This window comes from Ranitomeya variabilis, chromosome 1 (genome assembly GCF_051348905.1).
Source record: "Ranitomeya variabilis isolate aRanVar5 chromosome 1, aRanVar5.hap1, whole genome shotgun sequence".
Taxonomy (NCBI): Eukaryota; Metazoa; Chordata; class Amphibia; order Anura; family Dendrobatidae; genus Ranitomeya; species Ranitomeya variabilis.
In genome coordinates, this window is record NC_135232.1 from 302832935 (window position 1) to 302852917 (window position 19983).

The following is a 19983-nucleotide window of genomic DNA, read 5'->3' on the forward strand; positions in this document are numbered from 1 at the left end:
AACTTAATTTATGGACATCATGGTTTGATTTCTTTGCCTCTGTGTGAATTGATGGGTTGTCACTGTCATCTGGTGAGAATTTCATGTCAATAGCACCTTTAGAAATATATTTACTTAGGCTAGTTTCACATTTGCGGTTGTGTCCGCAGCGTTTGTGCCGCAATTATCCGCATGCGTCATGTATTCCTATCTTTAACATTAGGGACGCATGTGTCTGCGATCGGTTGCGTTTTGCCGCGTTAAAAGTTGGTGACGTGTTCAATACTTATTTCACCCACTGTATGTATACAAAACATATACTGTACCAGTCAAATGTTTGAACTCATCTGTACATGCAGTGGCTTTCCTCGTTCATATTGGAATTTTGCACTTTGTAGATTACGACTGAGCAGCAATCCCACAAAGGAGACATATGGAAACAAGGAGTAAAGTAACATATTTGAAATCAACTAAAATATGTGTTAAACCTTAGATTCCTAAAAGTATACCCTTTGACTGAAGTATAACAGTGTGGGTGTGTACAGCTGTCATCAAAGTAAAAAAGAGCACTTTGAGGAATCATAAATTCCTCACATATTCTGTTTTGATTCACACATTTCTTTACTCATTGTTTTCATATGTGTCCATTCGTGAATTTTCTGCCATCACCCTTAATCTACAATGTGCATATTCCAATAAAAGCAAGGAAAATCATTGCAAGAACAGGTGTGTCCAAACTTTTGATTGATACTGTAATTAATAAGGAACTTGAAACCAACATCATCACTTAAGGTACCATTACACTAAACGACTTACCAACGATCACGACCAGCAATATTACCTGGCCGTGATCGTTGGTAAGTCGTTGTGTGGTCGCTGGGGAGCTGTCACACAGACAGCTCTCTCCAGTGACCAACGATCAGGGGAACGACTTCGGCATCGTTGAAACTGTCTTCAACGATGCCGAAGTCCCCCTGCAGCACCCGGGTAACCAGGGTAAACATTGGGTTACTAAGTGCAGGGCCGCGCTTAGTAACCCGATATTTACCCTGGTTACCATTGTAAAAGTAAAAAAAAAAAACACTACATACTCACATTCCGATGTCTGTCACGTCCCCCGCCGTCAGCTTCCCGCACTGACTGTGTCAGCGCCGGCCGTAAAGCAGAGCACAGCGGTGACATCATTCCCCAACGACCAACGATCTCCCAGCAGGGGCCTGATCGTTGGTCGCTGTCACACATAACGAGATCGTTAGCGGGATCGTTGCTAGGTCACAAAAAAAGTGACGTTGCAATGATATCGTTAACGAAATCGTTATGTGTGAAGGTACCTTTAGTTATATAGACAAAAAAATCTCATGGAATAAGAACAACAATAGTTTATTCAGTCGCCATGACAGCACAACGAGAGGGAATCCGCCCTTCAGGGACAGGAAACCTACAGACATAAAAAGGGCGGTATCTCTCCCACATCAGTTGGTTTCCTGTCCCTGACAGCGGAACCTCTTCAGACTGACCTCGTGAAGAAGGTCGAAGAATGAAGATCCCACTCCTGACAGACCGGTACAGGTAGCGGGGGTCCCCTACCTCGGCCTGGTCATGAGAATGGAGGCACCACACAGCAGGGGGACTGTTCGTTTAGGTGGCAGCAGGAGGAAGCAGCTCTGGTGTGGATGAGCTGGCTTCTGCGGTGTCCGTGCCTGGTGAGTATGAGGTTCTCGTAGGGCCGTGTCTGCTGGGGCCTGGGTTCTGCCGCCACCTGTGCTGGTGCCGGCATCGGCTGGGGAGTGGGGCCATCCTTGTCCGGCGCGTCTGCTCCCTGCGCCGCGGCTGCGACCGGAAGGGGCGTGTCCGGATGACGCGGCCGGCGGCGCGGGTGGATGACGCGGCCGGGCATGCATGGTAGCGCTTTCTTCCCGGCTAATGGCGGCGCCCGGCGTCTTGGAAGGGGGTTGGACCTCGGGGTCTCCGGCATTAGGACGCGGCTCGAGCGGTGGACCGGAACCAATCGGCAGGTCCGATCAGCGGCAGAGCCCGGGTTATCTTAATAGCCCCATTTTGGCCCAAAAGAGCGTGGTTCCCGTGGCTGAGGAAGATGTCTCTCTGCCAACCGTGGATTCTTCCAGAATTGCCAGATCTGCTCTCCCAAGGCCCAATCCTCCATCCACGAGTAGCCAACTTACATCTAGCGGCATGGAGTTTGAGAGGTCGTTACTAAGGAGGAAGAGATTCTCTCAGGATCTAGTAAATACACTCCTTAAGAGTAGAAAACCCGCTACAACAAACATCTATGTTAGGGTGTGGAGAAAATTTCTATCAAGTACAGGGGCTCAGGTTGACCAAAAACCATGTATAAATCTGATTCTTGAATTTTTACAGAAGGGTCTAGAAATGGGCCTGGCCACAAGTACTCTCAGAGTTCAAGTATCGGCTCTGGGGGCGCTATACAATTTTAACTTGGCCAGCAATCACTGGATTTCTAGGTTTTTCAAAGCAGTGACTAGGTCCAGACCAATCATAAAACAAAAGTTAGTCCCATGGGACCTAAGTCTGGTACTCTCAGCCTTAACGCAGGCCCCATTCGAGCCTATCGATACTATCCCTGTAAAAATCCTTTCAATTAAAACAGCCCTCTTGGTTGCACTCACATCTGCAAGAAGGGTTAGTGATCTGCAGGCACTTTCCAGACATCCACCATACATGCAGTTTAGGGAGGATAGAGTAATCATGAGACCTGATCCCCTCTATCTTCCAAAAGTTGCTTCAAAATTCCATAGATTACAAGAGGTAGTCCTACCTTCGTTTTGCTCTAATCCTACCAATGATAAGGAACGTAGATTTCATTCCTTAGATGTGAGAAGATGCCTCCTTAAATATGTTTCGGTTTCGAATGATTGGAAAAAAGATAACTCCTTGTTTGTAGCTTATCAGGGAGTGAGGAAGGGTCTTAGAGTATCTAAAAACACCTTAGCCAGATGGATCAGGGAGGCGATCTCTCTCGCTTATACGGCAGGTGGCAACGAAGTTCCAGATGGTATAAAGGCACACTCCACGAGGGCCGTAGCATCTTCATGGGCGGAGAGAGCAGAAGTATTGATAGAAGACATATGTAAGGCGGCCACATGGTCTTCTCCATCTACCTTTCTTAAACACTACAGATTAGATCTGGGTAGTTCCTCAGACCTTACGTTTGGAAGAAGGATACTTGAGGCTGTTATCCCTCCCTAATCTTTCTTATTTCTCTGAAAGTCTCTCGTTGTGCTGTCATGGCGACTGAATAAATACGTACGCTACTTACCTGGTAGCAGTGTTTTTTCAGGAGCCCATGACAGCACCCTTATATTCCCTGCCCTATTCTTTTCTTTGATGATGCAACACTTTTTTCGTGGTTTTTCCTCTGCCATGTTCACTCATATAATAAAATGTACATAATTGTATGCTGCATCTGTGTTACTAACCAAGGTGGTCCTCTCATGCTCTGGAACTAACTGACGTGGGAGAGAGGTACCGCCCTTTTATGTCTGTAGGTTTCCTGTCCCTGAAGGGCGGATCCCCTCTCTCGTTGTGCTGTCATGGGCTCCTGAAAAAACACTGCTACCAGGTAAGTAGCGTACGTATTTCATTGCGATGTTTGTAAACTTACTGTGTCACTCTAAATCTATTTATTATTCTTTTAAGGGGAATATGTGTCATCGCAAAATGACCTACTGTTAAATCAGTTTTTTTTATATTAAATGTATTTTCAAAACATTTTTTGGCAGTGTTTTTACATTTCACTATTACAAATATAAATTAGAAATCTTGCCATTTTCACGCTAGCTACACTAACAATTCTTGTTGTTTCAGGAAGCTCATATGTACATTAGCAGCAATAGACTGACTTTGACCTTATATTTTGTATTGAAGAATCTAATGAATAAACCCAAAGATCATTGTTGAGGAGCTGTGGCATCATCTATTGACCTGCTGTGAATGGTGGATCATGGGTTATCAGCAGTATACAGAGGTGTTACCTGACATTGTAACCCTGCATCTGATGATAACGATACTGCTGAAAACTCTTCCTGAAAGGACGGGAAGTATGAGTCTAAAATAGTGTGAAGGAAATATATAATCAATAAGGGAAATCATAATAGCAGTAGAGTTACATTTAGATGACAAAAGGGTCAGACTGCATATACCAGTATTGTAAGGACCAAGGGGCTTTTGCTGCAGGTAGGTGTCAATCCTGGCACCTTAGCTCCTGTATTCTAAGCTTAGAGAGGGTTTAGCAAATGGACTGTACTAGAAGGTATAGGAAGACACAAGTATTTGAAAGGGCACAATGTGGCTCATCGTCCATTCATAGACAGCATCGTTTAAATAGACCAACTGAGGTCATCCTGAAAATATGAGCCTATGGTCCTGACTATAAAAAGCTGGGTTACACAAAGAGAAGTGTTCACATGTGGTGGAAGCTGAAAGGCTGATATGCTCCATGATTTACTCTCCTACCATCAGGGAAAACAGGATACTGCAGACTGAGACGGTTACAGTATTTTTCGGACTGTAAGACTTTTTTCCTCCAAAAATGTGGAGGAAAATGGGGGGTGCGTCTTATGGTTCGGATGTACCGCCTCTGGCTGTGGTGGGGAGGTGGGGGAGCGGCATCGGTGGAGCAGCGGGTCACAGGAGGCTGGAGCCGGCTGCTGCGGCTAACTCCTGTTCCCGCTGCTAAAGAGAAATGAATTAGGCTTGCGTTTTGATCTGCAGCGTTTTTTAAAAAAACGCATGTGGTGAAAAAACGCATGAAAACGCATGCAAACGGTGCGTTTTTTAGACGCATGTGTTTTTGCGGCAAAATAAAACGCGGCAAAACGCGGCGTTTTCCCGCGTTTACATGCGTTTTTTCACGCGTTGGCATTTTTGAAACGCATGCTGAGAAGTGTGTGACAGCTGCCAATCAACAAAATCAACTAGAAAACACACTATTAATAGAATTAGCTAGGGTTAGGGTTAGGGTTAGGATCCCTAGGGTTAGGGTTAGGGGTAGCTTTTTATTAGAATGTCCTGGTCAATAGGTCACTGATAAGCCACCCCCCACCATCAAGGTGATAAAGGGATCCAAACCCTAACCCTAACCCTAACCCTACCCCTAACCCTAACCATAGGGATCCAAACCCTAACCCTAACCCTACCCCTACCCCTAACCCTAACCCTAACCATAGGGATCCAAACCCTAACCCTACCCCTAACCCTAACCATAGGGATCCAAACCCTAACCCTAACCCTACCCCTACCCCTAACCCTAACCCTAACCATAACCCTAGGGATCCTAACCCTAACCCTAACCCTAAGGGTTAGGATCCTAACCCTAAGGGTTAGGGTTAGGATCCCTAGGGCTAGGGTTAGGGTTAGTATTCCTAGGGTTACTAGGGATCCTAACCCTAACCCTAACCGTTACCCTAGGGATCCTAACCCTAACCCTAACCCTAGGGTTAGGATCCCTAGGGTTAGGGTTAGGGTTAGGATCCCTAGGGTTACTAGGGATCCTAACCTTAGGGTTAGGGTTAGGGTTTGGATCCCTATGGTTAGGGTTAGGGTTAGGGTAGGTTTTCTTGTTTTTTTTGTTTTCTTGTGTTTTTCTATAAAAACGCATGCGTTTTTAACGCAAACAAACGCATGCGTTTTTAACGCAAACAAACGCATGTGCTTAAAAAAGCATGCGTTTACATAGACAGCAATGCATTTTTTTGCAACCTGTAGTAATTTCTAGCGGCGTTTTTTTGCCGCGAAAAAATGCGTTTTTTTCGCGGCAAAAAAACGCTGCTAGAAATTACTACAGGTTTCATTTCTGCAAATGAACACACGCGTCAAAAAACGCATGCGTTGCCGAAAATGCATCAAAACGCATGCGAAAAAACGCATGCGTTTTTAATGTTAAGTATAGGAAAAAGCGCATGCGTTTTTTGCGTTTTTTAGCGCTAAAACGCAGCTTACAAAAACGCAAGTGTGAAACCAGCCTAATCACTGCATTCCACACCCATGGGCACGGAGGGAAATTAATATTCCTTTCTCTTTAATAGCGTCTTGGTATGATTGGCCCCCAGCCTCGGTGCTGGTATGCATGGCCCCATCCTTATGATTGGCCACCACCCAACCCCTTCCTGGTAAGCATGGCCCGATCAGAAAACATTAAAAAAAAGCAAACCATTACACATACCTTCCCGGTGCTCCCTCACAGCATCTTGTTCCGATGCCAGCAGCTGCTTTATGCTGGTAAGCAGCACATGGCAGGGACGCTGACATTGTGCGCGCTCCTGAAGAGCAATACTCACTGCTCTCTGCGTGCACAGTCCCGGCGTGGGGAGCAGTGAGTATTCCAGCAGCTGTGCTCCGCTTGTGAGCAGTGCGTGACGTCCCTGCCATGCGCTGCTTACAACCATAAAGTAGCTGCTGGCACCAGAACAAGATGATGCGAGGGAGCGCCGGTAAGGTAAGTCTAAATTTTTTAATTTTTTATGTTTTCTGATGGGGCCATGCATACCAGGATGGGGGTGGGTGGGGGCCAATCATAAGGATGGGTCCATGCATACCAGGATGGGGGTGGATGGGGGCCAATCATACGGATATGGCCATGCCTATCAGGACCGGGATGAGGGCCAATCATACCAGAATAGGGATGAGGCCGTATATACCAGGAGGAGATGGGGGTCCTGCATACCAGAATAAGGATGGGGCCATGCATACTAGGACGGAATGAAGGCCCCGCATACCAGGATAGGGATGGGGCCATGCATACTAGGATAGGGATGATGGCGTTCATTCCTTCCAGGATAGGGATGAAGGGGACTATTCCTACCAGGATAGGGATGAGGGGTCCATGCACATCAGGATAGGGATGAGAGGGCATGCATACCAGAATAGGGATGAGGGATCCCTACATACCATGATATGGATGAGGGAGCCATGCATAGCAGTGTAAGGATGTGGGGGCCATGTGTATCAGGATGAGGATGAGGGGAACATATACACACGTAGTCAAGATTGTTTGTACCCCTCATTTAATGACAGAAAAACCCACAATGGTCACAAAATAACTTGAATCTGACAAAAGCAATAATAAATAAAAGATCTATGAAAATTAACAAATTAAAGTCAGACATTGCTTTTCAACCACGCTTCCACAGAATTAAAAAAACAAAACAAAACTCATGAAATAGACCTGGACAGAAATGATGGTATTCTTGAAAATAATGTGACAAAAGGGACATGTTAAATCAAGGTGTGTCCAATAACTAGCATTACAGGTGTCTACAGTCTTGGAATCAGTGAGTGTGCCTGTATATAGGGCTACAGATACTCACTGTGCTGTTTGGTGATTATGTTCTGGGGCTGCTTTTTTCATCTGGCACAGGGTGTCTAGAATCTGCACAGGGTACAATGAAATCTCAAGACTATCAAGGGAGTCTATAGAGAAATGTGCTGCCCAGTGTCAGAAAGCTTGGTCTCAGTCACAGGTCATGGGTCTTGCAACAGGATAATGACCCACTCAACATGGACCAGAGGAAGCAAAGGAAAGAATCGTCTCAGGAGATTAGAAAGAAAATTATAGACAAACATGTTAAAGGTAAAAGTTATAAGACCATCTCCAAGCAGCTTGATGTTCCTGTGACTACAGTTGCACATATTATTCAGAAATTTAAGATCCATGGGACTGTAGCCAACCTCCCTGGACGTGGCCCGCAGGAGGAAAATTGATGACAAATCAAAGAGACGGATAATACGAATGGCAAAAAAGCCAAGAAAAAATTTCTAAACAGATTAAAGGTGAACTTCAAGCTCAAGGAACATCAGTGTCAGATCGCACCATCCATCGTTGTATGAGCCAAAGTGGACTTCATGGGAGACAACCAAGAAGGACACCATTGTTGAAAAAAAAAAAATCATAAAAAAGCCAGACTGGAATTTGCCAAACTACATGTTGACAAGCCACAATGCTTCTGGGAGAATGTCCTATGGACAGATGAGACAAACATTGAACTTTTTGACAAGGCACATCAGCTCTATGTTCACAGATGGAAAAATGAAGCATATCAAGAAAAGAACACTGTCCCTACTGTGAAACATGGAGGAGGCTCTGTTATGTTCTGGGGCTGCTTTGCTGCATCTTGCACAGGGTGTCTAGAATCTGCGCAGGGTACAATGAAATCTCAAGACTATCAAGGGATTCTATAGAGAAATGTGCTGCCCAGTGTCAGAAAGCTTGGTCTCAGTCGCAAGTCATGGGTCTTGCAACAGGATAATGACCCAAAACACAGCTAAAAACACCCAAGAATGGCTAAGAGGAAAACATTGGACTATTCTGAAGTGGCCTTCTATGAGCCCTGTCTTAAATGCTATTGAGCATCTTTGGAAAGAGCTGAAACATGCCGTCTGGAAAAGGCAACCTTCAAACATGAGACAACCGGAGCAGTTTACTCTTGAGGAGTGGGCCAAAATACCTGTCGAGAGGTGCAGAAGTCTCATTGACAGTTACAGGAATCGTTTGATTGCAGTGATTGCCTCAAAAGGTTGTGCAACAAGATATTAAGTTAAGGGTACCATGATTTCTGTCCGGGCCTATTTCATGAGTTTTATTTTTTTTAAAAAATTCTCTGGAAGCATGGTTGAAAAGCAATGTCTGACTTTCATTTGTTCATTTTCATAGATTTTTTACATATCATTACTTTTACAGATTCAAGTTATTTCTGTGACCATTGTGGGTTTTTCTGTCATTAAACGAGGGGTAGCAACAATTTTGACTACATGTGTAAATCCAAGGAGGCCGCTTTTGGAAAACTTCCCTGTGATTGAGAAAGATGGGGACTTAGATACCTTTCTTCCGTGGTTTGAAAAAACCCATGCAGGCGCAATGCACGTCACAGGCTGAGAAGTGTGTACGTGACAAATAGTCTCAAAAGCCAGTGTGAAAACTAAGTTATTATATATACAATATATACACATTACCAACAATTATTAAAAAACACATGTAACACAAAACCTGATATAAAAAATAGATCTTTGTCTGATGACACATTCTCTTTATCAAATGGAAACTACTATCAATATCTCACTCAACTTAAAAGACTCTCTCCTAAAAGGTCTCATTCCATAAATGCTGAATAAAATAACATTTCTCAAGCATCTTTTCTCGGAATTTTGATTTGTGCTTTTCCTGTTATACTTTTTGGAGAGGCATACGTAAATTGACAACTGGGTAGTTACCATTTTGCTTGTCAAATTGGAGTGTCCTTATACAGCCTGACATTGTACAATTAGTGCAAAGTATCAGAATCATGTCTCAACATAACTTCTTACCAAAGGTGAAGGCAACAACCAGTTGGCAATGTAATCTTACATTTTCAGGAGGAATACTATAGAAATGACGCAACATAAAGTAAGAAAAGGTGCTACGGAATTGATTTTTTATGGAGAATAAAAGTATTCCAGAATCCTATATATTCGAGGAAACATTCCAAGGAAAAAATATATATTGTCATTCATAGTGAAGGGCCTATTTGACCATACTGTACATGACATAGAAATTTATAGAATACCAAAAAGACAATCTATGTTAATTATTGTATTGCATTTTAGCTATCAGTGCATCTTTATATACAATTGAGAGGACACGTGCTCTTCTGAACTAAGCACAGCACAGATCTTTATAATGAACATACCTTTGACACCCACTGCATTTGTGTGCCATCCCTAATTATGGCATGGCCATGGGTGTCCTCCTCATACTTTATGTTCCCCAGATGCAAGACACTGGCTACTAATCCAAAAAGATTCTAAATAATGGAACAAAAGAAGACTGATTTACACATTGCTATTATTTGTCCTTTTAGTTCAAAGCAATATCACATCAGAGGAGAGAGAAATTAAATGGAAAATCTGACTTTTTTTTTAAGTCGCCGTTATACCGTTAATAACGGCGATCACAACACCAGGGTTGGTAAAAACCAACCCGAATCATGTTCTCTGTGGTCTCAGCTACCCCCGGTAGCCAAGACCCCGGAGACATTCCGACTCTGGGGGTGCCATAACCTTAACCCCATAGTGACGGAGCCAAATTTTTGAAATCTGACCAGTGTCACTTCATGTGGTAATAACTCTGCAACACTTCAACAAATCCCAGTGATTTTGAGATTGTTTTTCGTGACACATTATACTTTATGATAATGGTAAATTTAGGTCAATATGTTTAGTGTTTATTTATAAAAAATATCAAAAATTTGAGAAAAATGTTAAAAAACTAGCAATTTTCAAAATTTGAATGATTATCCCTTTAATCCAGATGGTCATACCACAGCAAACCATTAATAAATAACATTTCCTTTATGTATGCTTTACACTAGCACCATTTGTAAAATGTTCTTTTATTTTGTTAGCATTTTAGGAGGTTTAAAAATGTAGCAGTAATTTTTCATTTGTTCAAGGAAATTTTCAAAATTTATTTTTTTAGGGACCTATCCATGCTTGAAGTGACTTTAGGGGTCCCATATATTGGAAAACCCTCAAAAGTGATACCATTTTAAAAACAGCGCCCCCTGACGTATTGAAAACTGCAGTCAGGTAGTTTATTAACTCTTCAGGTGCTTTACAGGAATTAATGCAAAATGACATGACAGAAATGAAAATGTGTATTTTTACCACCTAAATGTTGCTAACTTCTGAACAGATTACTACAGCTGTCAGACTCTAAGGCCACTATTTGGTCATGAATTGCCATCGCAAACATCAGGACCACACAATCATGATCTGAGGGCACCAATTTGGATAAAGAGGAAGCCCTCACACTCTGTCAACCATTTATAATGATGTAGTCACTATTGACAGCAGCATCTAAGGGGTTAAACAGATATAGATGGTGCAAACACTGATCATGGCTGATGCAGCAAGTTGTCAGCTATAGTGTACAGCCGGCAGCTGCGGGATTGTCACCTGAATGGGGAGGATATTCTCTTACATCTCAGGTCAGTTAAAAGACGTATTGGCTGTCATTAAGGGGTTAAACCTCAGCGCCGTTAAAAAGCGGCACTGTGGTTTAAGTACCTTTAACTGCCGCCGTTAAAAGGCGTATCGGGGGTCGTTAAGGGGTTAAAAGGGTTTCAGCTTATATAGAGAGCCAGTCAAGTCAGGATGTCAACATGTCAACATATAAAGATGGAAAGATTGAAATGGTTTTTCCTGTTGACTAAAATGTATGGGCTGATAATCTCATAATTTCAGGTTAAACAAAGGGTATAAATTAATTTTTAGAGAAAAGTACATTATCTCACAAAAGTGAGTACACCCCTCACATTTTTATAAATATTTTATATCTTTTCATGGGACAACACTGAAGAGATGACCCTTGAATCCAATGTAAAGTAGTCAGTGTACAGCTTGTATAACAGTGTAACTTTGGTGTGCCCTCTAAATAACTCAACAACAGTCATTAATGTCTAAACCAATGGCAACAAACGTAAGTACACCCCTAAGTGAAAATGGCCAAATTGTGCAGAAAGTGTGAATATTTTATGTGGCCACCGTTATTTTCAAGCACTGCCTTAACTCTCTTGTTCATGGAGTTCACTAGAGCGTCAAAGGTTGCCACTGGAATCCTCTTCCACTCCTCCATGACGACATCACAGAGCTGGTGGATATTAGAGATCTTGCGCTCCTCCAGCTTCTGTCTGAGGATGTCTGGAGACATTTTTGGACAGTCCAGCACCTTTACCCTCAGTTTGTTTAGCAAGGCAGTGGTCATCTTGGAAGTGCTTTTGGGGTTATTATCATATCTGAATACTGCCCTGCTTCCCAGTTTCCGAAGGAAGGGGATCATGCTTTGCTTCTGTATGTCACTGTACATGTTGGCATTCAGGGTTCCCTCAATGAATTGTAGCTTCCCACAACTGGCAACACTCATGCAGCCCTAAACCATGACACTTCCACCCCCATGCTTGACTGAAGGCAAGACACGCTTGTCTTTGTATTCTGACTGAAGGCAAGACACACTTGTCTTTGTACTTCTCACCTGGTTGCCGCCACACATACTTGACACCATCTCAACCAAGCAAGTTTATCTTGGTCTCATCAGACCACAGAACATGGATCAAGTAAGCAATGTCCTTAGTCTGCTTGTCTTCAGCAAACTGCTGGTTTTCTTGTGCATCATCTTTAGAAGTGGCTTCCTTCTGAGAAGACAGACATGCAGACCAATTTGATGCAGTGTGTGGCATATGGTCTGAGCATTGACAGGCTGATCCCCCAGCCCTTTCACCTCAACAGCAATGCTGGCAGAACTCATACATCTATTTTGAAACGACAACCTTTGGATTTGACGCTGAGCATGTGCACTCAACTTCTTTGGTCTACCAAGTTCTGAGTGGAACCTGTCTTGTTAAACCACTGTATGGTCTTGGCCACCGTGCTGCAGCTCAGTTTCAGGGTGCTGGCAATCTTCTTATATCCTAGACCATCTTTTTGTAGAGCAACAATACAATAATTTTTTCTCAGATCCTCAGGGAGTTCTTTGCCATGAGGTGCCATGTTGAACTTACAGTGACCAGTCTGAGAGAATGTGAGAGCGATAACACTAAATTTACCACACCTGCTCCACATTCACACCTGAGATCTTGTAACACTTAAGAGTTACGTGACCCCTGGGAAGGAAAATAGCTAATTAGTCACAATTTGGCCATTTTCACTTAGGGGTGTACTCACTTTTGTGTCCAGTGGTTTAGACATTAGTGGTTGTGTGTTGAGTTATTTACACTGTTATACAAGTTGTACACTGACTACTTTACATTGTATCAAAGTGTTAAGGGTGTATTCACTTTTGTGATATACTGCATCTTTTCATGTCTCTTTGTGAACTTTAATTTTAAAGTAAATATATTGTGAACAATCTAACACATAACACATCAAATTCTTACCTCAATATCAGCTTCAGTGAACTCAATGATAGTAAAAGCTCTACGCACAAGCTTCCAGTTTGACTTGTCACAGATGGTACTTACTTTGGCACATTCACCCTTAAGACGAAACATAACATTGATTTATTTTGTTCATGTTTATGTTAAAAAATACTCACAAAAAAAACTTCAATTTGTGTTCTTACCTGTATGAGGTAACTGTAAAGCTCAGACTTACGCTCTAGGCCCAACCAACGTATTAAATGATCTTCTCCTCCCTCCAATAACTGGTAAAATATGTGAAAGTTCCTCTCCCCTTGATTTTGATGCACCACTCTTGACTTTTCTATTAAATAGCTAAGTATATGTCCTCCAGCTGGAGCACCCTGCAGACCCACAAACAGAGGAGCAATTATTAGTAGAAAATAACAGGGAGTCCTGATTACATACTCCACCTCCATGATGTCTACATTCATCATGAAGCAGCCTAATTAAAATGCATATTTTCATACAAACATCACCTATGTTATTTTACTGACTGATTTCCTGAAATGTCAATAAACCACCCTCACCCTTTAGAAATTTAGAGAGGGAGGAATAAGTCCTGTGGAACTATAATCCAAATGTATCGACATTCTTGTCTTCTGTAACAGGGTGTAAAAGGGAAATTCACAACATAGGGAAGTTTTTGCACATGTGTTGACTTTCCCCGTTCATTGCAATTAGAGTTGGGAAAACATGAAAATGCTTGGTCAGATTTTCCTGCTACCCCCATAGAAGTGAATGAAGTTCTGAGCGGCCTTGTCACCACACTGGTAGGAGGTTGCCATAAAAATGCCGATAATGTCCTAAATTGGAAATTTTCAGTTCCTTCTGAGATAAACTACGGTATGTATTTGATATTGCATTTACCTTGTAGTCAAATTGTACATCCATATATTTTCCAAATCTACTTGAGTTGTCATTACGGAGAGTTTTGGCATTTCCAAAGGCCTGAAGAAATTAGAAATTAGACATTTGTAATAGACAATATAAATAGCAAATGCTATACCATGTACAATTTACAGGTACCTCCAGAACAGGGTTTGAGAGAAGGAGCCTGTCTCTGATTGTGTGAAGCTTCTCTGTGATTGGACATGCCATTGCTAAGTACTGAAGGATTTTCTTTGATGTCTCAGTTTTTCCAGATCCACTTTCTCCTGATATCAGAATGCAGTGATTATTCCGCTCTGTGCACATAACCCTGTAGGCATTATCTGCAACTGCATATCTGTTGAAAGACAAATACAAAGACCTGTAAAGACACTTCTATTAGGGTGTGTGCACATTAAAGGCCCTATTCACACTAGACAAATGTCAGCTGAACCTGCTGATATCGACATGCTTGGCCGATGTTCTTTTGTGTATGGGGACGCCAGGAGATTGATGGTCAGGAGAGATGTTGATGCACATGTATGATTTCGGCCTGCCGATCACATTGTTCTTCCAGACATGTCAGTCGGTGGCTTTCTCATGTAGAGGAATGCTCGGCTGAGATGGCTGTCGGACGAACAATGAGCAAAAACATTGTTTGACCGACAGCCATCTAAGTTTTGTTATTACAGTTGGTATATGTGCCAGAAAAGTTCCAGACGCATACCAATGTGTCCAAATGGCCACTTTTATTTAACTCATGCCAAGGGTACTTCCTTTTGGGACATAGTGGCCAATATGAATTAACATGTCTTTTTTTATTTTTTTAATAATGTAGTAGACATACTGTAGGTATTACATGCATAGGCTTGCAATACAAATAGTACTATCTTGCATGAAAGGTCTATGTCACCAAATATTGCAAATGCATAACACAGATGAAAGGCTCAAAAGCAATGAGAACAGAAACCCAATTTTTACATCTGTTCTTGTTCTCGCTAGGACTCAATCTAATTTCACTACCTCTGACAGACACTCCAGATCTGCTGTTCGTTGACCTAAGTCATTGAGTGACTGAGCTCTAAGTGAGATTCAGAGAGATCATCAGTGGAGTTAGGCCGGAGTCATACTAAACGTATAAAAAAATCGGTCCGATTTTCCCTGCTGAGAGTCGCACTAGTGTAATGCAAGTGTCATACGAGTGTCATGCAAGTACAATCCAATTTTTCACACCTAGCATCCGATTTACATCTGAATGCAGTTGATTGCTATCCCATTGGAATGCGATTTTAACATGAGCTTTTACATAGAGTAATTCTCTGTAATTTATATTCATCAAAACACACATTATATATATAAATATACACATATATATCTATATACTGTATTTCAATAATAGATAGATAGACAGATAGATAGATAGATAGATAGATAGATAGATAGATAGATAGATAAAATAAAAGCCAGCAATTCATGTGCCACATACAGTAAAATTACAGAGTGACAGGTTAGAATAGAATAGATATATACACATAGAATATATAGACATATACACTCACTGGCCACTTTATTAGGTACACCTGTCCAACTTCTTGTTAACACTTAATTTCTAATCAGCCAATCACATGGCGGCAACTCAGTGCATTTAGGCATGTAGACATGGTCAAGACAATCTCCTGCAGTTCAAACCGAGCATCAGTATGGGGAAGAAAGGTGATTTGTGTGCCTTTGAACGTGGCATGGTTGTTGGTGCCAGAAGGGCTGGTCTGAGTATTTCAGAAACTGCTGATCTACTGGGATTTTCACGCACAACCATCTCTAGGGTTTACAGAGAATGGTCCGAAAAAGAAAAAAAATCCAGTGAGCGGCAGTTCTGTGGGCGGAAATGCCTTGTTGATGCCAGAGGTCAGAGGAGAATGGGCAGACTGGTTCGAGCTGATAGAAAGGCAACAGTGACTCAAATCGCCACCCGTTACAACCAAGGTAGGCCTAAGAGCATCTCTGAACGCACAGTGCGTCGAACTTTGAGGCAGATGGGCTACAGCAGCAGAAGACCACACCGGGTACCACTCCTTTCAGCTAAGAACAGGAAACTGAGGCTACAATTTGTACAAGCTCATCGAAATTGGACAGTAGAAGATTGGAAAAACGTTGCTTGGTCTGATGAGTCTCGATTTCTGCTGCAACATTCGGATGGTAGGGTCAGAATTTGGCGTAAACAACATGAAAGCATGGATCCATCCTGCCTTGTATGGAGCATCTTTGGGATGTGCAGCCGACAAATCTGCGGCAACTGTGTGATGCCATCATGTCAATATGGACCAAAATCTCTGAGGAATGCTTCCAGCACCTTGTTGAATCTATGCCACGAAGAATTGAGGCAGTTCTGAAGGCAAAAGGGGGTCCAACCCGTTACTAGCATGGTGTACCTAATAAAGTGGCCGGTGAGTGTAGATTTCAGTGACACACATACAGCTCTGGCAAAAATTAAGAGACCACTGCACAGTTTTATAAAAATTAGCTTCTCTACATGTCTAACAGCCATTCCATTCCAGTGTCAGTTGAATTCCAACCAGAGTACACCTTATTCTGCTTAATGTGCTTCTGATTAGGTGATCACCTGAACCAAATCTTATTTAACGAAGGAAAGTATAAAAAAAAACACTGCCGTGGTGTTAACAATCCTCTTGCAATAGGACAAGCTGGATGGCAAAACAAGTACTAGTAATAGGAATGAAAAAATAACTTTTAAATATGCCACAGGAATTTAAAAGAAAAGTTTTGAGTGAGGAAAAGAAGGGCTCAATTCTGGCTTTAATAGCAGAGGGACACAGTGAGTGTCACGTTGCCTCCATCCTTAAAATTTCTAAGATGACAGTCCATTACAACAAGGTCAAGCAGCGGAAATTGGGGACAACAAAGCTACAGACCGGCAGGGGGCGAAAACGACTCTCCACTGACCGGGATGACCGTCATCTTATTCAAATATCACTCAGCAACTGCAGGATGACATCAAGTGACCTACAAAAGTCCAAGGCAAGAACAGTTCATAACAGACTCCTAGAGGCAGGACTCAAGTCATGTAAAGCTACAAAAAAGCTTTTCATCAATGAGAAGCACAGGAGAGCCAGGCTGAAGATTGCCAAAAACCATAAGGATTGGACCATAGAGGACTGGAGTAAGGTAATCGTCTCTCAGCTTTGCCCAACACCTGGTCGTCTAATGCTTAGACGGAGACCTGGAGAGGCATACAAGCCACAGTGTCTTGCACACACTGAGAAATTTGGTGGCGGATCGGTGATGATCTTGCTTCAGCAAGGCTGGAATTGGGCAGGTTAATCTTTGCGAAGGATGTACAGTATGAATCAAGCCGCATACAAGGTTATCCTGAAAAAACAGTACTTCTGCTAAGGCAATGTTCCCCAACTCTGAGGACTGGTTTTTCCAGCAGGACAATGCGACATGCCACACAGCTAGGTCAATCAAGGTGTGGATGAAGGACCACCACATCAAATCCCTGTCATGGCCAGTCCAATCTCCAGACCTGAGCCCCATTGAAAACCTCTGGAATGTAATCAAGGGGAAGATGGATAGTCACAAGCCATCAAACAAAAAGAGCTGCTTAAATTTTTGTACCAGGAGTGGCATAAGGTCACCCAAAAGGAGTGTGAAAGACTGGTGGAAAGCATGCCAAGACGCATGAAAGCTGTGATTAAAAATCATGGTTATTCCACAAAATATTGATTTCTGAACTCTTCCTGAGTTAAAACATCAGTATTGATGTTTCTAAATGATTATGAACTTGTTTTTTTTGCATTATTTGAGGTCTGCAAACAATGCATTTTTTTGTTATTTTGACCATTTCTCATTTTCAGAAAATAAATACAAAATTTATTGCTTGGAACTTCGGAAACATTTTGTCAGTAATTTATAGAATAAAAGAACAATTTACATTTTACTAAAAAAATATACCTATAAAGAGGAAAATTCAGATAAACTGAAAATGTTGCAGTGGTCTCTTATTTTTTGCCAGAGCTGTATATATATATATATATATATATATATATATATATATATATATATATATATATATATATATATATATATGTATATATATTACATAGATAGATAAATATATAGATGAAAAGCCAGCAATTCATCTACTGTGTACTGTAAAATCACTGTAGAAGCTATAGAAGAGATGGATTACATACAGTAAATACAACTGGAATATGTAGTTATACAGATGTCTGTGTGCCTGTGACATATACAATTAATACAGTGTGTGTTCAGCTTACTGTACATGTATTTAATTAATAAAAGATAATTTTTCTGAAAAAAGTGGCATGGGCTCCCGTGTAATTTTAGAAACCAGCAGAGGGAAAGACGATGGATGGGGGCAGACTTTTATAGCCGTTGAAGGGGGTAATATCCATGGAGCTTCCCAGGCTATTAATATCAGCTCACAACTGTATTATTTGCCTTTAATGGCTATTAAAATGGGGATCCTAAAAAAATATAATATATTAATATAATTAATAACCAACAAAGGCTATGCAGACAGGTGTGGGCTGATATTAATAGCCTAGGAAGGGGCCATGAATACTGCACCCTCCAGGTTTAAAACATCAGCTTTCAGCCACCCCAGAAAAGGCGCATCTCAAAGATGCACCAATTGTGGCACTTAGCCTCACTCTTCCCACTTGCCCTGTAGCGGTGGCAAGAGGGGTGAGAGTTAGGGGGGTTGATGTCACCTTTGCACTGTCAGGTGACATCAAGCCCCGAGGCTACTCAACAGGACGCCCCAATTACTAACCCCATAGTCACACTGTATGAAAACAGACACACCCAGAATAAAGCCCTTCAATTGAAAGAATGACACAGACTCCTTTAATAAATCTTAATTAAACCATACTTACCATTCCACAGACGCCCTTGTCATCTGCAAGAGTTAAAAATAAAAAACAACAATATTCCTCACCTTTCCACAGAGGTGCTACTAATCCATTTATCCCACGACAGGTCAAGCTCTGCTACATCTAGATAGCAATCTGCATGGTTGCATGATGCGACCATACAGCCTGTCATCCAGCAGAGAGACTGAGTATCGTGTGCTCAGTTTCTCCCTGTGAATTCTTATTCCCTGAGTGCTCCACGAGCATGAGAAAGTTCTCCTGTTCGTGGTGCCGTCAGACAGGTCCTGGAAGTTCACAGCAAATGAACTCACTTCATCTTTCTGACGTCAATGCAAGCGTCATGTGAAATTTTCTCGCATAGCACTCAGCCGTATTCTACGGTAGTGTGACTCAGGGCCAGGTAGAGGTGCTGCTATGTGATCTAGCGGAGAGTCTGGGGGCCAGGCGGAGGTGCTAATATGGGACCTAGCAGAACTATCTGGAAGCCAGGCAAAAGTGCTGCTATATGAGCAAGCTGGGGGCAAGTAGAGGTGCTGCAATGTTAGATAGCAGGGGAGTCTGGTGGCTAGGCAGAGATACTGCAATTGAGCTAACAGGAGAGTCTGCGGGCCAGGCAGTGGTGCTGTTATGTGACCTAGCAGGAGAGTCTCTGGGCCAGACAGTGGAGCTGTTATGTGACCTAGCAGGAGAGTCTGTGGGCAAGGCAGCTGTGCTGCTATGTGACCTAACAGGAGAGTCTGTGGGCCAGGCAGTGGTGCTGTTATGTGACCTAGCAGGAGAGTCTGTAGGCCAGGCAGTGGTGCTGTTATGAGACCTAGCAGGAGAGTCTGTGGGCCAGGCAGTGGTGCTGTTATGTGACCTAGCAGGAGAGTCTGTGGGCCAGGCAGCGGAGCTGCTATGTGACCTAGCAGGAGAGTCTGTGGGTCAGGCAGCGGTGCTGTTATGTGACCTAGCAGGAGAGTCTGTGAGCCAGGCAGCGGAGCTGCTATGTGACCTAGCAGGAGAGTCTGTGGGCCAGGCAGCGGTGCTGTTATGTGACCTAGCAGGAGAGTCTGTGGGCCAGGCAGCGGAGCTGCTATGTGACCTAGCAGGAGAGTCTGTGGGTCAGGCAGCGGTGCTGTTATGTGACCTAGCAGGAGAGTCTGTGAGCCAGGCAGCGGAGCTGCTATGTGACCTAGCAGGAGAATCTGTGGGCCAGGCAGCGGAGCTGCTATGTGACCTAGCAGGAGAGTCTGTGGGTCAGGCAGCGGTGC

General features: G+C 42.7%; 1 protein-coding gene across 1 annotated transcript in view; it reads right to left on the minus strand.

Annotated features, from left to right (window-relative positions):
• MYO1H (myosin IH) overlaps positions 1-19983 on the minus strand; it is a 190911-nt gene that overhangs the window by 132133 nt on the left and 38795 nt on the right. The window contains exons 4-8 of the mRNA XM_077295901.1: positions 13974-14172; positions 13815-13895; positions 13109-13288; positions 12924-13022; positions 9681-9794 (exon numbers count right to left, since the gene is read on the minus strand). Of these exons, the coding sequence (XP_077152016.1) occupies positions 9681-9794; positions 12924-13022; positions 13109-13288; positions 13815-13895; positions 13974-14172 (673 nt within the window). The remainder of the gene's footprint in view (positions 1-9680; positions 9795-12923; positions 13023-13108; positions 13289-13814; positions 13896-13973; positions 14173-19983) is intronic.